A 19,493-nucleotide genomic window follows, 5' to 3' on the forward strand; every position below is an offset into this window, starting at 1 on the left:
CAGTAGAGTCTCACTTATCCAACACTCGCTTATCCACCATTCTGGATTATCCAACGCATTTTTGTAGTCAATGTTTTCAATATATCGTGATATTTTGGTGCTAAATTCATAAATACAGTAATTACTACATAGCATTACTGCGTATTGAACTACTTTTTCTGCCAAATTTGTTGTATAACCTGATGTTTTGGTGCTTAATTTGTAAAATCATAACCTAATTTGATATGAATTGGCTTTTCCTTAATCCCTCATTATCCAAGATATTTGCTTATCCAACATTCTGCCGGCCCGTTTATGTCGGATGAGACTCTACTGTACATATAATATTTCTTCCTTTCTTCCTCTCGCCCAAGCAGCTGGCTTTATTGCCATTGACTTTTTGCAATTCAAGCTGTCAGACTCAGCTATCCAAACCTACCATAGAGAAGGGGAGAAGCAATTTTTTGCAATAAAGTTTGATGTATAACTTATCCCATTTTGAGTTTGGGGCAAACACATAGTGGTAGTAACAATAGCAATATTGCAACAGCGAAAGTCACAGAGAAAGCAGTGTCTCAAAATAAATTACCATTTATTCAGAGGAATAGAACTCTGCAGACTGGTTTCTAACACAAGAGGGATTTGGATCTGTTTTTTCAAAGGGGTATTTTGCCTCTTCAAAAAGGTTCATGTACAGTTTCTCGCAGAGTTGTAAGGGATTCTCCTACTGAACAAGTACGGCAGACCAGTGAACATGCCCGTAAGGCTTCAATAGGGGAAGGAAGGGACCCAGACACTTCTAAAGCAGCTCTGCGGGGAAAGGGGTTTTGGGAGAGGGCACGGCTCCACTGTCATCATGGCTAAACATGACAGCACAAGGGGATGTGGATGTTAAACATAGAAAACTTAACACTGGCAGAGGAAGGAGCCGTGTTTACAGCTGCATGACACATTGCGGATTGCACACAGACACCTCCGGCCTTGGAAATGCAAAACAAGGAGGCAAAGGGCAATTGAGCCAAAGGACGGAGCTTCAGATAGTGAAGGCCAAGCTTTGGCCTTTGCAAGGAAAACGGAAGAGTGGTTCTCAAAGGGAACAGGAGGCTGGTTCAGTGGCTTTGGGCCTCTGGGTCCCCAGTTCGAGAGATGCTTCAGCCTCTGTCATGCGCCTCCGCAGTCCTGCTTCCAAAGCAGAAGCCTTTGCCTTCACGATCCCTGCTTTACAGAGAAGGCACCGGTTCGTTCAAAGGGTCCCGGAGGTGAAGGTGGGCCCACCGCCTTCGTAGGGTATGGCTTTTAAATTCCAGGAGCTGTTCCCCGCACGTGCCAGGATCTCTGCTCAGTTGGCACCTTAGGGCCCAGCCCAGCTAACAAAGACTTGGTCTAAAATGCTTGGAATATTGATTCTAGATGGGACCGAAAAGGACCCTTTTGCTATTTGGATAGTGCTGCGGGCTCAGCTGTGACCAACAGTGCTGTGGATTTGGAGGAGGCACAAACAGAGTGAAGAAGGCGCCTCAAGCAAACTTTTCCATCTGGAAACACCATCATAGTGAATCCAGGTCTCCTAAGTCTCTGCCCTTGGAAGACAATCAGATTCAGCAAAGAGGGATCACCATTTTGCTGTGGGCAGCAAAAACCATAATCTGTAACATCAGGCCAAAGTAATAATAATAATAATAATAATAATAATAATAACTTTATTTTTATACCCCGCCCCATCTCCCCGAAGGGACTCGGGATCAATGGTTGCAACTTGGCAGGTCAGTTAAAGAAGCAAGACTGGAACTTTGTGGCCAGAAAAACTTGCTTTCTGGGCCTGAGGCAACCTTGAATGCTTGCCCGCTTTGCTAGTTCAGCATACCCATATTATTATTATTATTATTATTATTATTATTATTATTATTATTACCCAATCAAGATTTGATAAGACTCACAGAGCACTTAATGTTTTTCTAACAAATCTTCACAGAAAAGCTTTCTCTTTTTCCCAAGCGGCTTTTCTTTCCCCCCAAAATCTACTAATTTGGTCCCCAACCCAGCGACTGCAAAGTTCTTTTAAAGACGCTGCTCCAGTTGCTCAGGTCCCGCCAATAGGATATGGATCTGGGAATATCGTCTTGATGGACTGAGAAATCTTGCGGAATTGCTCGCCCATCCCGTCAGAACAGACAAAAAGGAACGAGAAGGGAGAGATGAACCCCAAAGCCCACTGTCTCTGCAAAGAACGAGTGGATCAAACCAAGAGTGGAGGGACGTCTCAGAAGAGAGCCTCTGAAATCCCTTTGCAAACAAGCAAGGCCCGGGGATGGTAAGCAAGGGCTACACAAACACAGCCGCACAACACGGACGTGGATGCTCGTTCCCTTCCCAAGGCTCCCAAATTTCCTCACAACTTCTGAGAATGCCTGCCAAAGATGTGTGCAAAACGTCAGGAAATAATACTTCTGCAACATGGCCACACAGCCCGGAAAACATACAACAACCCTCCCAAACTTGTTTAGTTCAACTGCTGCCTGGGTTTGCTTTCTTGGCCGTCATTTCGAGAGCCCACTGTGAAAATTAAGTGCCTTTCCAGCTCAAAGTCAAAGAGATAAGCAAACACTATAAAGGTTGAAAACATAAAAAGAGATGTGACATGTAAAGGCCACAGAAATAGTTTTGAACCTTTATAGTGTTTGCTTATCTCTTCGACATTGTCTAGTATAGACATTTGTGTGTATTTATCATTTCCAGCTCAGAGGCCAGGAGGAGCCAAAGCTTTCCAAAGAAACCCACTTTGGATACGGTTTCCCTCCCAAATCCTGATCTAGAGGTGACCCACAAGTCTCCTGCAGCCTCAAAGGAAGCAGCTCTTTAGTCTGGAATACCTGAGCCAAAACATCATTTATATTATATCTTTCTCTCTGTGTATATAAATCCCTGTGTGGACATTTCCCCCTCCCTCCCCTCTAATGTCGTATTTCACATTATCGTCCTGCATTTCTGCAGATTAAGTTAAACAGCAAGAGCAGACACACCCATGGCCTGCGCTCCACTCTCCACCCAAACCAGCCACCTCTACCCTTCTGGTGTTTTGCCGAGGATCTGGTGCCGCCAGGGACACAATGCGGCTGGAAAGGTAAAACACGAGGCCACTATTTGGCCACGAGCACCAGCCTTGGGGCTTGGAATGATACAGGAGAATCGGCCACTGCCCAGATCCCGTTTACCTCCGCAGTAAAGCCTCACCCGACCTAACTGTTTCGGGAAGCTGCCAGAGGGATTTGTCAAGACAGACCATTTCACAGAGTCAACATAAGCGCTGCGTTTTTCCAAAAATCTCTTCATCCCGAAACACCAAAGGGAGGTAAGACACAAGTGCGGTTGTGACTGTGTGCATGAGGAAGAGAGAGTTTGTGTCCCAACGCCAGGCTGAGAACGCCACCTCCGCGATCCAAACCTTCCCTTCCTTCGAACACATCACTTGGCAAGAAGGGAGCCGGTGCCGTTGCGCACCCGCGGCCGAAACTTCCGCAATTCCTTCATGCCGAGGGCCAGATGGGGAGCGGGTGAGCCTCCGTGTTGAAGACAAACTTGTCCAGGTTGATCAGGTTCACGTCGTCCGAGAAGAGCAGGAAGAAGTACTTGAGCGTCTCCCCCAGGAAGAAGCTCTCCATCTTGTCCTTCGGCTCCGGGCTGCTCGGGTTCTGGACGTTGTTGATGGAAGTGTAGCCGCCCGTGGGGACCTGGACGGAGGAAATCCCAAGAGACACAATGAGACGTTGGAAACGCCCACAAGGGAAAAGAAACGCTCCAAAATGGGGCAATGCGTTAGTAAAAGAGGAATGGCAATGCTTCAAAATGTTTCACCCAAAAAGAGTTTCTACATGACATCCATATATATAAAAGAGTGATGGAATCCCGGCAACCAACAAAACAACAAAACTAAACACCCCACAACCTAGAAAATAGACAGCACAACCCCTCATCCATGCCTCTAGGTTGATACAACAAAAAGAAAAGAAAAATAAAGCCCTAATTAGAGGTAGAGGAATAATTGTTTTCAAAGGGCCACAGACAGTAGAAGCACAGAAAATATCGCAAAGATCACCACTCTGAAAACAAGGGAATTCCAGACAGGAAACCATCAGGGATAGCTAACACCTCCCAACAAAAAATTCACTCAGGGAGGAAGCAACCAGGCTTTAAAGCTGCAAGGCCTTTACATGCTAATAATTTTGCCTAATTGCAGCATTCATACTTGCCTCCAACAGGCAAAAAAAACAAAAAAACAATCAGAAATATTGTATATTCACAACCTTTATGAAATAATATCCCGATGGCGCAGCATGTTAAAGCGCTGAACTGCTGAACTTCTGGACCAAAATGTCGCAGGTTTGAATTAGGGGAGCGGAGAGAGCCCCCACTCTTAGCCCCAGCTTATACGAACCCTAAAGTTCAAAAACATGCAAATGAGAGTAGATGTATAGGTACTGCTCCGGCGGGAAGGTAACTGCCCTCCATGCAGTCATGGAGTCTACGAACAACGCTGGCTCTTTGGCTTAGAAATGAAGATGAGCACCAACCCCCAGAGTCAGACATGACTGCACTTAATGTCAGTGGAAAACCTTTACCCTTTACCCTAACTACCACCAATTCCTCAATACTTTATTTCCCATACCACCAGACTTCACCACAGCAACGCGTGGCCGGGCACAGCTAGTGGTTTTATAATAATATAATAATACAGTAGAGTCTCACTTCGCCAACATCAACGGGCTGGCAGAACATTGGATAAGCAAATATGTTGGATAATAAGGAGGAATTAAGGAAAAGTGTAATGCGTTTTTTTGGGTTTTTTTCGTGTCAGGAGCAACCAGAGTTGCTTCTGGAGTGAGAAAATTGGCTGTCTGCAAGGACGTTGCCCAGGGGACATTGCCTGGATGTTTTGATGTTTTACCATCCTTGTGGGAGGCTTCTCTCATGTCCCCGCATGGAGCTGGAGCTGATAGAGGGAGCTCATCCGCGCTCTCCCCGGGTGGGATTCGAACCTGGCAGCCTTCAGGTCAGCAACCCAACCTTCAAGTCACAAGGCTTTTATCCCCTAGGCCACCGGAGGCTCCATGGGTAATGCGTTAGTAAAAGAGGAATGACAATGCTTCAAAATGTTTTACCCAAAACGAGTTTCTACATGACATGGTTTTATAATAATATAATAATACAGTAGAGTCTTACTTAGCCAACATCAACGGGCCGGCAGAACATTGGATAAGCAAATATGTTGGATAATAAGGAGGGATTAAGGAAAAGCCTATTCAACATCAAATTAGGTTATGATTTTACAAATTAAGCCCCAAAACTTCATGTTATACAACAAATTTGACAGAAAAAGTAGTTCAATACACAGTAATGCTACATAGTAATTACTGTATTTACGAATTTAGCACCAAAATATCACGATGTAATGAAAACATTGACTACAAAAATGGCTTGGATTATCCAGAGGCTTGGATAAGCGAGGCTTGGATAAGTGAGACTCTACTGTATATATAAAAGGGTAATGGAATCACGGCACCGGACAAAACAACTAAACTAAATGCCCCACAACCTTGAAAATTGACAGCACAACCTCTCATCTACGCCTCTACGTTCATACAACAAAAAGAAAAGAAAAATAAAGCCCTAGCCACAGCAACGCGTGGCCGGGCACAGCTAGTAATCTATACATATAAAAGGGTAATGAAATTTCGGCCTAGGACAAAACAACAAAACTACACATCCCAGAAACACTAAACTTGGCAGCACAACCCCTCATCCATGCCTCTACGTTCATACAACAAAAAGAAAAGAAAAATAAAGTCCTAATTAGAGGGAGAGGAATAATTGATTGTTTCCAATTGCTGCCAGTTAGAAGGCTAAGCTCCGCCCACTTATTATTTAGTGTCAAAAGCATTACATAAATAAATACATTTTAAAATGATGGGGAAAAAAAGGAAATCACAAGCACCTAAATAGTTTTAGCCCACTTGGTCTCCAAGCAACCCACTCAGCCCAGGGGAAGGCAGAGTTAGGCCTCACTTAGGCCTCTTCCACACTGCCTATAAAATACAGATTATCTGATTTGAACTGGATTATATGGCAGTGTAGACTCAAGGCCCTTCCACACAGCTATATAACCCATTTATAATGGACTTAATGTCAGGGGAAAACTTTTACCCTTTACCTTAACTACCAGCAATTCCTCAATACTTGATTTCCCATACCACCAGACTTTGCCACAGCAACGCGTGGCGGGCACAGCTAGTCTATATATATAAAAGGGTAATGAAATTTCGGCCTAGGACAAAACAACAAAACTACACATCCCAGAAACACTAAACTTGGCAGCACAACCCCTCATCCATGCCTCTACGTTCATACAACAAAAAGAAAAGAAAAATAAAGTCCTAATTAGAGGGAGAAGGAATATTTTTTTTTATCCAATTGCTGCCAGTTAGAAGGCTAAGGTCCTCCCACTTGGTCTCCTAGCAACCTACTCAGCCCAGAGGACAGGCAGAGTTAGGCCTCACTTAGGCCTCTTCCACACTGCCTATAAAATACAGATTATCTGATTTTAACTGGATTATATGGCAGTGTATACTCAAGGCCTTCCACACAGCTATATAACCCATTTATAATCTTATATTATCTGCTTTGAACTGGATTATCTTGACTCCACACTGCCATATAATCCACTTCAGTGTGCATTTTATACAGCTGTGAAGAAGGGGCCTCATATAATCTATATATATATAAATGAGTGATGGCATCACGGCGACCAACAAAACAACAAAACTACAGGCCCCCCAACCTCGAAATTTGACAATATCTATTATTGTTGTTGTTGTTATTATATTATAATAATTATAATAATTATTTTGCCATCAAGGTGAAAAGAAGATGGGAGATTATGAACGGAAAAACTACTGTGGAAAAGACGGTATTACTATCCTCACCCTGCCTTTTCCCCAAAATAGAGACTTGGAATCAGGAACCAGGAACAGAACATTTTTCAAATTTGGTTACATAGTGTTATTACTCCCACCCAAGAGCCCTGCTTTACCCGTGTGTATCTGTTGAAGCTCTGCAGGATCTCCCAGCCCCAGTCCTGGTACTTCTTGTCGCCGGTGAATCGGTAGAGATAGAAAAGGCTCTCCACTGTCTCCGGGCGAAGGAGGTTGTGCCTGTCGGCCGCCTAAAAAATAAGAACATTATGTCATTTCCAAAGGTGTCAACTGCTGAAAAGGGTCTGTTGCCAACTTGAGACATTCAGTCATTCTCTCTTTCATCATCGATCTCCTGCTGTGAATACCTGAGTGAATCACTTCTAAATAAAGTCTTTGAAGCACCCAGCTGGGCTGAAGGCTGTGGCACAGTGTGCTTAGTATTTATTTATTTGCTACATTTATATGCTGCCCTTCTCAGAAAACAAATTAAATTTAGGGTTGTTGTATGTCTTTCGGGCTGTGTGGCCATGTTCCAGAAGCATTCTCTCCTGACGTTTCGCCCACATCTATGGCAGGCATCCTCAGAGGTTGTGAGGTATGGAGAAAACTAAGCAAAGTTCTCCATACCTCACAACCTCTGAGGATGCCTGCCATAGATGTGGGCGAAACGTCAGGAGAGAATGCTTCTGGAACATGGCCACACAGCCCGAAAGACATACAACAACCCTGTGATCCCGGCCATGAAAGCCTTCGACAACAAATTAAATTTACATACAATATTATATTATGAGCATAGCACAATACTGGTAATAAATTACTATATTGTACTGTATCGATATATTGTAATATTATTACTAATATATCGTATTACAATATAATACTATGAATATTATATGTATATAAAAAGGTAAAGGTTTCCCCTGACGTTAAGTCCAGTTGTGACCAACTCTGGGGGTTGATGCTCATCTGCATTTCTAAGCCGAAGAGCCGGCGTTGTCCATAGACACCTCCAAGGTCATGTGACCACTGGCATGACTGCATGGAGCACCGTTACCTTCCCGCCGGAGCGGTACCTATTGATCTACTCACATTGGCATGTTTTCAAACTGCTAGATTGGCAGGAGGTTTATGTATATGTATGTATTTATGCATATTATATGTATATACATGTTATAATTGTTATATATTACTGTAAATTATATTGTGTGTGTGTGTATATACACACACACACACACACACACACACACATATATATAAATATAAAAGGGTAATGACATTTCGGCCTAGGACAAAACAACAAAACGACACGTCCCAGAAATACTAAACTTGGCAGCACAACCCCTCATCCATGCCTCTACGTTCATACAACAAAAAGAAAAGAAAAATAAAGTCCTAATTAGAGGGAGAGGAATAATGGTTTTTATCCAATTGCTGCCAGTTAGAAGGCTAAGCTCCGCCCACTTGGTATCCTAGCAACCCACTCAGCCCAGGGCACAGGCAGAGTTAGGCCTCACTTAGGCCTCTTCCACACTGCCTATAAAATATAAATTATCTGATTTTAACTGGATTATATGGCAGTGCAGACTCAAGGCCCTTCCACACAGCTATATAACCCATTTATAATCTTATATTATCTGCTTTGAACTGGATTATCTTGACTCCACACTGCCATATCATAGAATCATAGAATAGTAGAGTTGGAAGAGACCTCATGGGCCATCCAGTCCAACCCCCTGCCAAGAAGCAGGAATATAATCCACTTCAGTGTGCATTTTATACAGCTGTGAAGAAGGGGCCTCATATAATTCAGTTCTAAGCAGATAATATAAGATACTTTATTTCCCATACCACCATACTTCGCCACAGCAACACGTGGCTGGGCACAGCTAGTGTGTGTGTGTATGTATGTGTGTGTGTGTGTGTGTATATACAGTAGAGTCTCACTTATCCAAGCCTCGCTTATCCAACGTTCTGGATTATCCAACGTGTTTTTGTAGTCAATGGTTTCAATATACAGTTGTCTAACATGATGTTTTGGTGCTTAATTTGTAAAATCATAACCTAATTTGATGTTTAATAGGTTTTTCCTTAATGCTTCCTTATTATCCAACATATTCGCTTATCCAACATTCTGCCAGCCCGTTTATGTTGGATAAGTGAGACTCTACTGTGTGTGTGTGTGTGTGTGTGTATGTATGTGTGTGTGTGTGTGTGTGTGTGTGTGTGTGTGTGTATGTGTATATATATATATATATATATATATATATATATATATATATATATATATATATATATAAAATGTAAATCAAGGAGTAGCAGAGAGGGAAAGAGCAAGCAGAGAAGTTGCATGTTTCCCAGGTCTCCTTCCTCCGAATAGTTGGAGATGAACCCAGATACGGCCCAGAGGGAAGCGTTTCCAAGCGGCGCCCAGAAGGCTCACCTTGATCTCCACGTCCTTTCGGTTCTTCTGGGCGTGCAGGTTGAAGTGGACAATCTCCGGGCTGAGGCCGGTCTCCACCTGGGCGTACATCTGGTAGCAGGTCTCCGCCAGCTCGGCCGCCAGGGTCATGTGGTCGGCAGGGAGGCCGTTGTGGGCGCCCAGCGCCAGGGCCCCGGGCAGGAAGCAGACCAGGTGATCCTTTGTGAAATTACCCAACACATCTCTTATTCAACGAAAAGGGGAAAGAGGCACAAGTGCAATATGAAAACAAAGCACCTGACCCAGGAAGACAAGGGGTGAGGATGGCACTCTGCACTCTCCTCTTGACTTGGACCCATGGCATGCCTTCCCTCCTGTTCTCCCTACTGAACAGCTCCAAAACAAAGCAAGCCTACCATTTTGGCACTGAAGCGCCCGTGGGCGAGCTCCCCGACAAAAGTCAGTCTCTTGGGCTGGGATTTCCGGAGAAGGTGCGCTTTCACCCCTTCGATGCCTTTAACGTAATCTTCCAAAAGCCTGCCGTTGAAAACAAAATGCAGTTACTAGGAAATTAGTGGGTCATAACAAAGGAAATAGCGGTATTAGGAAAAAGAGAGGAAACGGGAAATAAAAGGGAAATAAAAGAAGCAATAATTGATGTTGTATGTGTATGAAATGTAAATCAAGTGTTTTTCTGCTGTTAGGCAAGAGTGTGTGTTTCAGTAATGAAACAGTTAACAGCAAGCTAGTTTTGACTGACAGCCTGCCATGACCTTTCAGGCATGATTTCTGGCCTTGGAGGTCGGGGACTTCCTGCAGACTGAGGAATGTGTTTTCTTATCTCTGTGTGTGTTGAGCTGGTGCTTGCCGTGCGAAGAGGCTATAGAAGAATGCCAGCTCAGAGCGATGGCTTTTGCTATGCTTTGTAAATATGTATTATAGATATTGAAATAAATGTTTAGACTTCAGACTACAGATGTATTTAAGTCTGACATTGGAATTGGTGTGGCAGACGATTGCAACCAATTCATCAGGGTGCTGGAGAAGATGATTGATGGAGTTTGAAGAAACCCACCCAGCACGCACCCTGACGCCTCCACGCTGACAACTGAATGCGCACAAACAGTAATAGTATTAGGGTGGAAAGATAAATCAAAATGGTCAGTAAGTAAATGGTACCAATATATGGTGGAGCAAATGGAATTTGAAATTATGAATATGAAACTAAATGTTGTAAAAACTAATAAAAATAGAACAAGAGAAATGGAAGAAAGATGGACAAGGGTAAAGAACTATATCATGAATCAATCTGGAGATCAAGCTGTAAGAAATAAGAAACAAATGTTATATACTATATAGGATGAAAATGGATAGATAAAGATATAAAGATTGTCTCACAAAGAAATGAATATGTAAAAAGAAAACAATCCTCGTGTTGGTGGTGGGAATTGTAAATGTTTTGTATGTCTACGATATGTATTTTTTGTGTTTTTTAAAAAAAAATGTAAAAAAAGAAAAAAGAAAACAAAATGCAGTTACCGTTTCCAACGGTCAGGGAAGGAAAGGATAGGGCTTGGTTAGAGGCCGTGACAGGGGACAGGTTCCTCATAAGCCGTTGTGCTTCCAGTATGGCCCAAGTCACCTAAGATCCTGCCTCCAGGCGGAAGAGGAAGGCATGGGTGGCCACTAAAATGCTACAGTAACAAGCCAAGGGCCAGGTATAACTTCAGAGATCTCAGAGGAAAAAAAGCACTGGCAAGTGTGTAAAGAAGACTGACTGGTCGGTATCTGAAGAGTATATGAATTTAAAGTACAATCCTTGAAGAATAGATAGGAAAACAAAGACTTTCTTTTTAAGCAAACGGGAGAGATCTAAAAAGAAGTAGAATAAAAAAAACTTGAACAGGAACAAGGGTTGAACGGAAGTTCACAAAAAAAATTCTTTTTCTTTTTCTCTAGGACTTTTATACAGTAGAGTCTCACTTATCCAACGTTCTGGATTATCCAACGCATTTTTGTAGCCAATATTTTCAATACATCATGATATTTTGGTGCTAAATTCGTAAATACAGTAATTACTACATAGCATTACTGCGTATTGAACTACTTTTTCTGTCAAATCATAACCTAATTTGATGTGTGATAGGCTTTTCCTTAATCCCTCCTTATTATCCAACATATTCGCTTATCCAACGTTCAGCCAGCCCGTTTATGTTGGATAAGTGAGACTCTACTGTAATTATTATTATTATTTATTATTTTTTTCATTTCTCTTTGTCTCTCTTTCTATTTTTCTAAACTTTCCTATAAATATTGTTCCCCCTCTTTCGATGTATAAGTAGTTTGAAAACATCTAATAAAAATTATTACGAAAAGAGATCTCAAGAGGACATATTCCAGAGGTGGAAGAACCAACAGACTGTATATTCCTGGCACTCTCCCTGACAAAACATGGCATCGGGAGAGGATTTCCGCTTTTTAGAGGTTGGGAATAAAGCAAAGTAGAGTCATAGAATCATAGAATCATAGAATCGTAGAGTTGGAAGAGACCACATGGGCCATCTAGTCCAACCCCCTGCTAAGAAGCAGGAAATCGCATTCAAAGCACCCCCGACAGATGGCCATCCAGCCTCTGCTTAAAAGCCTCCAAAGAAGGAGCCTCCACCACGGCCCCGGGGAGAGAGTTCCACTGTCGAACAGCCCTTCTCACAGTGAGGAAGTTCTTCCTGATGTTCAGGTGGAATCTCCTTTCCTGTAGTTTGAAGCCATTGTTCCCTTGTGTCCTAGTCTGCAGGGCAGCAGAAAACAAGCTTGCTCCCTCCTGCCTATGACTTCCCTTCACGTATTTGTACATGGCTATCATGTCTCCTCTCAGCCTTCTCTTCTGCAGGCTAAACATGCCCAGCTCTTTAAGCCGCTCCTCATAGGGCTTGTTCTCCAGACCCTTAATCATTTTAGTCGCCCTCCTCTGGACGCTTTCCAGCTTGTCAACATCTCCCTTCAACTGTGGTGCCCAAAATTGGACACAGTGTGATTCCAGGTGTGGTCTGACCAACGCAGAATAGAATAAGGGGGAGCATAACTTCCCTGGATCTAGACTCTATTCCCCTCTTGATGAGGCCAGAATCCCATTGGCTTTTTTAGCAGCCGCATCACATTGTTGGCTCATGTTTAACTTGTTGTCCACGAGGACTCCAAGGTCTTTTTCGCACACACTGCTGTCAAGCCAGGCGTCCCCCATTCTGTATCTTTGATTTCCATTTTTTCTGCCGAAGTCTCACTTATCCAAGCCTCGCTTATTCAAGCTTCTGGCTTATCCAAGCCATTTTTGTAGTCAATGTTTTCAATATATCGTGATATTTTGGTGCTAAATTCGTAAATACAGTAATTGCAACATAACATTACTGCATATTGAATTACTTTTTCTGTCAAATTTGTTTTATAACATGATGTTTGGGTGCTTAATTTGTAAAATCATAACCTAATTTGATGTTTAATAGACTTTTCCTTAATCCCTTCTTATTATCCAAGATATTCGCTTATTCAAGCTTCTGGATTATCCACAAGCCATTTTTGTAGTCAATGTTTTCAATATATCATGATATTTTGGTGCTAAATTCGTAAATACAGTAATTGCAACATAACATTACTGTGTATTGAACTACTTTTTCTGTCAAATTTGTTGTATAACATGATGTTTTGGTGCTTTGTCAAATCATAACCTAATTTGATGTTTAATAGACTTTTCCTTAATCCCGTCCTTATTATCCAAGATATTCGCTTATCCAAGCTTCTGCCGGCTTGTTTAGCTTGGATAACTGAGACTCTATTGTATGTGGGAAAGGGACATGGGCAAGCCCTATGGACTGATGCTTCCCTGTCCTCATTTGAACTGAATCATGCAAAAGGCAGACCCTCCCTACCCACCCTGTGTCTTTTAGCCTGGATGAGAAAGAAGAATGGTGTAGATGCAGCTGGACTGTACCTCCCATCAACCCCAACCAACGTGGAGGAAGAATAGGACTCGCAGTCCAGTAATACCTGGAGGCCTGGCATTGTTGCTACCTGCTTTAGCTGACAGAACTTATTGTCAAGCGCTAAGCTTTAAGAGAGGCAGCATGAACCAGAGTGCAAAAGGTGGGATACCATTCAACGGCAAGGAGAGAGAAAGCTCTGAGGACCCAAATGTGGCAGCTCAACCCTAAGGGACCCGCTGCTTGAAACAGATAGGAAGCTTTGGAGTGTCCCCCTCACCCCCCACTCACAGCCATGCCCTTGCCAGAGCTTAGGGAAAGGAAGCTAGAGCAGAAAGAGGCACTGACGCATTCTCCTTCTTGCCTCCCTGGATCCACTGCTTGAGCAGGTACTCGTAGTAGCTGTCCGCCCGAGCCCCCAGCGTGTAGACCCCCAGGTGGGTGAACTGCCCGGTGTTGGTGTTGATGAACATGGGCACCAGCCCGTCGTTCTTGCCGGCAAGAGTGTGCACGTGCTCCATCACCCCGTCCACGGCTTTCTACGAGAAGGAAGGAAGAATTTCAGCATCACAGAGAGACCCCAGGGGTCATCCAGTCCAAACCCCTTCTGCCAGGCAGGAAAAGCACCATCAAAACACCCCTGTAAAGAAGTGTGAATTTTTTAGTTTACAGATGTCATGTTTAACTGCGTTTTAAAAGTCATGTTTAACTATGTTTGAAAGGGTAAGTATTAGAGTATTAGAGTGCGTGGGGGATGGTAGCCAGGTCAGCATTCTGAGGCAGGTTGCCATAGTAACGAGGGCAGAGCCAACCGCCGTTTAGAGAAAAAGAAAAGAATGTTTTAAAAACAGCTCAGTCTGTGTTCTGTTGAAGCACAGGGAAGGCTAATTCTCAGTTGGAGAATCAGGGAGACTCAAATGTTTAATTTTGAGTCAATTTAAAATAAGTTTGGTGACTTATTTTAAGGTAGTCTGTAATCGGAGGGATTACAGGGAAGACTGATCCTCAGTGAAGGGATCAGGGGGGCTCAAATGTTTGATTTTGAGTCAAGTTTAAAATAAGTTTGGTGACTTATTTTAAGATAGTCTGTTTCCAGATAAGGAACAGATAGTCTGTGATTGAAATTCACAGGGTGACTGCAGTTTAAAGCAGTAGAGAAAGAAGTAACGTTTTAAGGAGTTTGAAACACCTCATTCTAGCTTTGCAACTCTTAACCAAAGTGCCTCTAAAGAGAAAGTTACTGTAACCATTAAGCTTGTGCCTGAATAAATGTGTTATTGTTCTTTTTAACATCTCAGTCTCTGAAATCTATATTACCATCAAAAGTAAACAAGAAGGAAGAAAAATAAAGATTTAAAAGTCTCCTAAGTAGCCAGTAGTTATATCTTCCAATAGTGGTGGCAAGAGTTGATAATCCCCTTAACATCTGGTGGCCGCATTACAAACATCTTTACCTCTGGTGGCAGCTTTTAAATAAAACATCTTCACAAATTGGTGGCAGCAGTGGGATTTTAAAAAAGATTTATTCCCCCTGTCTGACATCTTGACAACCCCCAATAGATGATCATCCAGCCTCCAAAGAAGGAGCCTCTTCCGGACTGAACAGCCCATCCCTCAAAAGAGAAGATCTGTTTTTGGCCTGAAGCAGAGAGGTGGGCGTGGATGGTGAAAACCAGAGCCTCTGGGACCCGGAAAGTGGACAAAAAGGACAGCGGTTCAGCAAAAGAGAGCAAGAGCCCTATGGATGCTTTGTCTCCTGACCCATACCTGGTATTTCTCCTCCCCGGTGAGGCGGGAGAGCTCCCGGAACTCCAGCTGGATGCTGGTGACTTCGGCCACGGTGCTGTCCGAGGTCCAGCGGGGCGGATGGGCCGTGCCCCGGCCAATGTTGACGTCCGAGAAGGGGATCTTAGACGGGGTGTTGAAGGCCGGCATGAGCCTGCTCCCAATGTCTTTCTGAAGAGAGAAATACCGAGGTTTTTCTAGGTCAATACAGGTACCCTGTCCACCCTACTCTTACCTTGCTTTGTTTAATAATAATAATAATAATAATAATAATAATAATAATAATAATAATAATAATAATAATAACTTTATTTTTATACCCCGCCTCTATCTCCCCAAAGGGGACTCAGGGCGGCTTACATGGGGCCAAGCCCGAATAAAAACAATCTATATATATAAATGAGTGATGGCATCACGGCAACCCACAAAACAACAAAACTACAGGCCCCCCAACCTTGAAATTTGACAACACAACCCATCATCCACGCCTCTAGGTTGATACAACAAAAAGAAAAGAAAAATAAAGTCCTAATTAGAGGGAGAGCAATAATTGTTTTTATCCAATTGCTGCCAGCTAATCTCTGCCCACTTGGTCTCCTAACAACCAACTCAACCAAGGGACAGCCAGGGTTCAGTTAGGGGACAGTTAGACTTAGTCCTCACTTAGGCTTCTTCCACAGATTATCTAATTTGCACTGGATTATATGGCAGTGTAGAATCAAGGCCCTTCCACACAGCTATATAACCCATTTATAATCTTATATTATCTGCTTTGAATTGAATTATCTTGACTCCACACTGCCATATAATCCACTTCAGTGTGCAGTCGGACACAACTGGACTTAATGTCAGGAGAAAACCTTTACCCTTTACCTTAACTACCACCAGTTCCTCAATACTTTATTTCCCATACAACCATACTTCGCCACAGCAACGCGTGGCCGGGCACAGCTAGTAGCAATATAAAACACAACAATAGACAAGAGACATGCACAATTATAAAAATTTAAACATTAGCCAAGAAAAACAAATGACAAGAACTAATAAAAACATGGATTAAAACGGAGAGGTTGTAAAAGTAGACTGAGTAAGGTGCACCATATAAATATTGTAAACACAAGGTGACTGATAAAGTGCTGCAAATTCTTGGAAGTGCAAATTGGGATGGGAATAGACCCTTGTTTATACTTTAATCCTTGATGGAATCAATCCACCCATAATGGAGTCTTCCCTCCTGCCTCCCACTTAAATCTATGGCCCACATGTTGATTTATAATCTATTCCTCTCTTTTTCCTGGAACTACAAGAGGGTTAGGAAACAGGCATGTCCTTGGACTGGAATTCCCAACAGCAACAGAGAATGGTGAGGAATACTAGGAGCCACAATACCCTCCCAAAGGCACCTGGGGAAAGCAACTCACCGCTTTTTCCAGGAAGAGGCTGTCGCCGGAAAGGTGATAAGTGCTCAGCAAGCCACCCAAGATCCGGATGGCACTCTCGAAAAGGTTGACATCCACGTTCTTATCGAACCGGAGTTCTGTGGCGACCCACTGCCGGGCCTCAGCAAACTCTGCATCAAAGGAACAGAGAGCAGAGAGTGTCAGTATGACATGTTGTCTCCATCTTGTCTCCTGTGCCATAGCAACATGCTATGCTAATTGTTTATACATATATATATAATGTATAATAATTTATAAATATATAATATATTGTATATACATATAAAATTGATAATATTATAATGGAATACAATATTATATTACTGCTAATACAATATAATAATATTAATTATATATTAAATGTAATATTACTAATAATATTACCATATAATGATATAGTACAATATAGTAATTTAATGCTTATATTGTGCTATGCTAATAATATATTGTATGTTCATTTGATTTGTAAGCCGCTCTGAGTCCCCTTTGGGGTGAGAAGAGCGGGATATAAATGTAGTAAGTAAATAATAAATAAATACTGTATATACTCGAGTAGAAGCCGATCCAAATATAAGCCGAGGCACCTAATTTTACCACAAAAAAACTGGGAAAACATTGACTCCAGTATAAGCCGAGGGTGGTAAATTTCAGAAATAAAAATAGAAACCAATAAAATTACATTAATTGAGGCATCAGTAGGATAAATGTTTTTGAATATTTACATCAAGCTCTAATTTAAGATAAGACTGTCCAACTCTGATCAAATTGTTATTCTCATCTTCTTCAATGTAAATGTGCTTATGTATCCTTTTAATAATAATAGAGTAAAATAATAAATGCAATAATAATAATAATTTAAAAAATAGAGTAAAATAAATGTAATAGTAGCAACAATAATAATAGAGAAAAATAATAAATGTAATAATACCAATAATAGTAAAAATAATAAATGTACCATATATTCTCGAGGATAAGCTGACCCAAATATAAGCCAACCAGGACCCTCACCCGAGTATAAGCTGAGGGGGGGCTTTTTAAGTCTTAAAAAAGGGCTGAAAAACTAGGCTTATACTCGAGTATATACAGTATCTATATATATAAAAGAGTGATGGCATCACGGCGACCCACAAAACAACAAAACTACAGGCCCCCCAACCTCGAAATTTGACAACACAACCCATCATCCACGCCTCTAGGTTGATACAACAAAAAGAAAAGAAAAATAAAGTCCTAATTAGAGAGAGAGGAATAATTGCTTTTATCCAATTGCTGCCAGTTAGAAGGCTAAGCTCCTCCAACTTGGTCTCCTAGCAACCCAATAAAAATAATAAAAAACACTAAAAAATAATTTAAGACACTAAAAATTAATACAAGAAAATAATAAAATATAATAAATAAAAAGATAACTTACAATAAAATTAATAAAAAAAATTACAAATAACATCAAATAAAAATTACACAACAATTTTTAACCAATACCACCACCACTTTGCCACAGCAACGCGTAGCCGGGCACAGCTAGTATATTATATATTAAAAGTAATATTACTAATAATATTACCATATAATGATATAGTACAATGTAGTAATTTCATGCTTATATTGTGCTATGCTAATAATATATTGTATGTTCATTTGATTTGTAAGCCGCTCTTTGGGGTGAGAAGAGAAGGATATAAATGTAGTAAATAAATAATAAATAAATAAATATTCCTAGCTGTTCTTTGGAAGCAAAGGGGCCGGAGAGCCTTTCTTGACCCCGTGGGAGGCCAACTTTCAGCACTAAGTCCCCTTCGGACCCTTTGGCCAGGGAAGATTAGACAGGAAGGCAATCTTAGAATTAGAAGAAAATGACAGAGGAAGCACCAACCTTCCTTTAAGTCCATGATCCACATGGTGTCCAAGGCATCGATGAGGGTGAGTCCTAGGCCAAACCATTCATTGAAGGACTTTGAGATGGGCTTGAGCTCATCATGGCCCCAGGCAAACTCCTTGTAGCCCTTCCAGGCGTGGCGGAAGGCCTCGATCACGGCCAGCTGGCGCTCATTGAAGGGCACTGCAGGGAAGCAGGAAAACAGGAGGCATGACAAGTGGACGTTCGGATCCCTCCCTCCTGGAACTGGGAATCAGGGTTCGGCCGGCATACATACCTGGCTCCTTTTGGTCTTCGGCTTCCATCGGGGAGGGTTTGTCTGGTTCCTTTATTTTACTGGAAGGAAGTTCTGTGCCCTGATCTGGCTCAATCACGGCTCCTCTCCAGCTGAAAAAGAAGAAGAAGAAGATGCAGATGAATCCAGGCTCACTGGTACTAGTAATAATTTTATTTCTTACCTGCATCTTCTTGAGGCTCAAAGTGGGGCACAACATAGTTAAAAACACATCATCAAAACATGTTATGTAAAATACATACATTAAAACGTATTTCCATGAAATATATATTTTAAAATACACAGAAAGAATATTAAAATATTGTACAGTAAACATAGGGCATGACTTTAAAATTCATTAGTAAAAACTGACATAGGTAGCCCTGCCGGAAGAGAGAGGTCCTCAATTGTCTCTTAAATTCTGACAGCTGGTTTAGCTTACGTCGGTGGTTTTCAACCTGTGGGTTGTGAGTTTTAAATGTAATTTCAATTGTATTTTAATTGCATTCTAATTTTATATCCACACACTATTAGTTAACTGTTGTTTACATTTTTATTTATTTTGCTTTAAAAATATGATTAGACTGCTTGGTTGCTAGCTACCTTGAGTCCCAATGGGGAGAAAAGCGGGATATCCCATAAATCTATATATATAAAAGAGTGATGGCATCACGGCAATTCACAAAACAACAAAAGTACAGGCCCCCCAACCTCAAAATTTGACAACACAACCCATCATCCACGCCTCAAGGTTGATACAACAAAAAGAAAAGAAAAATAAA

General features: G+C 41.8%; 1 protein-coding gene across 1 annotated transcript in view; it reads right to left on the reverse strand.

Moving 5' to 3' along the window:
- Positions 1-554: 554 nt before the first annotated feature.
- Positions 555-19,493, reverse strand: part of man1b1 (mannosidase alpha class 1B member 1) — a 30,338-nt gene continuing 11,399 nt past the window's right edge. Inside the window, exons 5-13 of the mRNA XM_062959455.1 lie at positions 18,715-18,824; positions 18,435-18,620; positions 16,547-16,695; positions 15,108-15,296; positions 13,689-13,879; positions 9,783-9,903; positions 9,388-9,585; positions 7,064-7,195; positions 555-3,707 (exon numbers count right to left, since the gene is read on the reverse strand). Coding sequence (XP_062815525.1) covers positions 3,504-3,707; positions 7,064-7,195; positions 9,388-9,585; positions 9,783-9,903; positions 13,689-13,879; positions 15,108-15,296; positions 16,547-16,695; positions 18,435-18,620; positions 18,715-18,824 — 1,480 coding nt within the window. The 3' untranslated portion in view covers positions 555-3,503. The remainder of the gene's footprint in view (positions 3,708-7,063; positions 7,196-9,387; positions 9,586-9,782; positions 9,904-13,688; positions 13,880-15,107; positions 15,297-16,546; positions 16,696-18,434; positions 18,621-18,714; positions 18,825-19,493) is intronic.

The sequence above is a fragment of the Anolis carolinensis genome, unplaced genomic scaffold (assembly GCF_035594765.1).
Source record: "Anolis carolinensis isolate JA03-04 unplaced genomic scaffold, rAnoCar3.1.pri scaffold_7, whole genome shotgun sequence".
NCBI classification, from domain to species: Eukaryota; Metazoa; Chordata; class Lepidosauria; order Squamata; family Dactyloidae; genus Anolis; species Anolis carolinensis.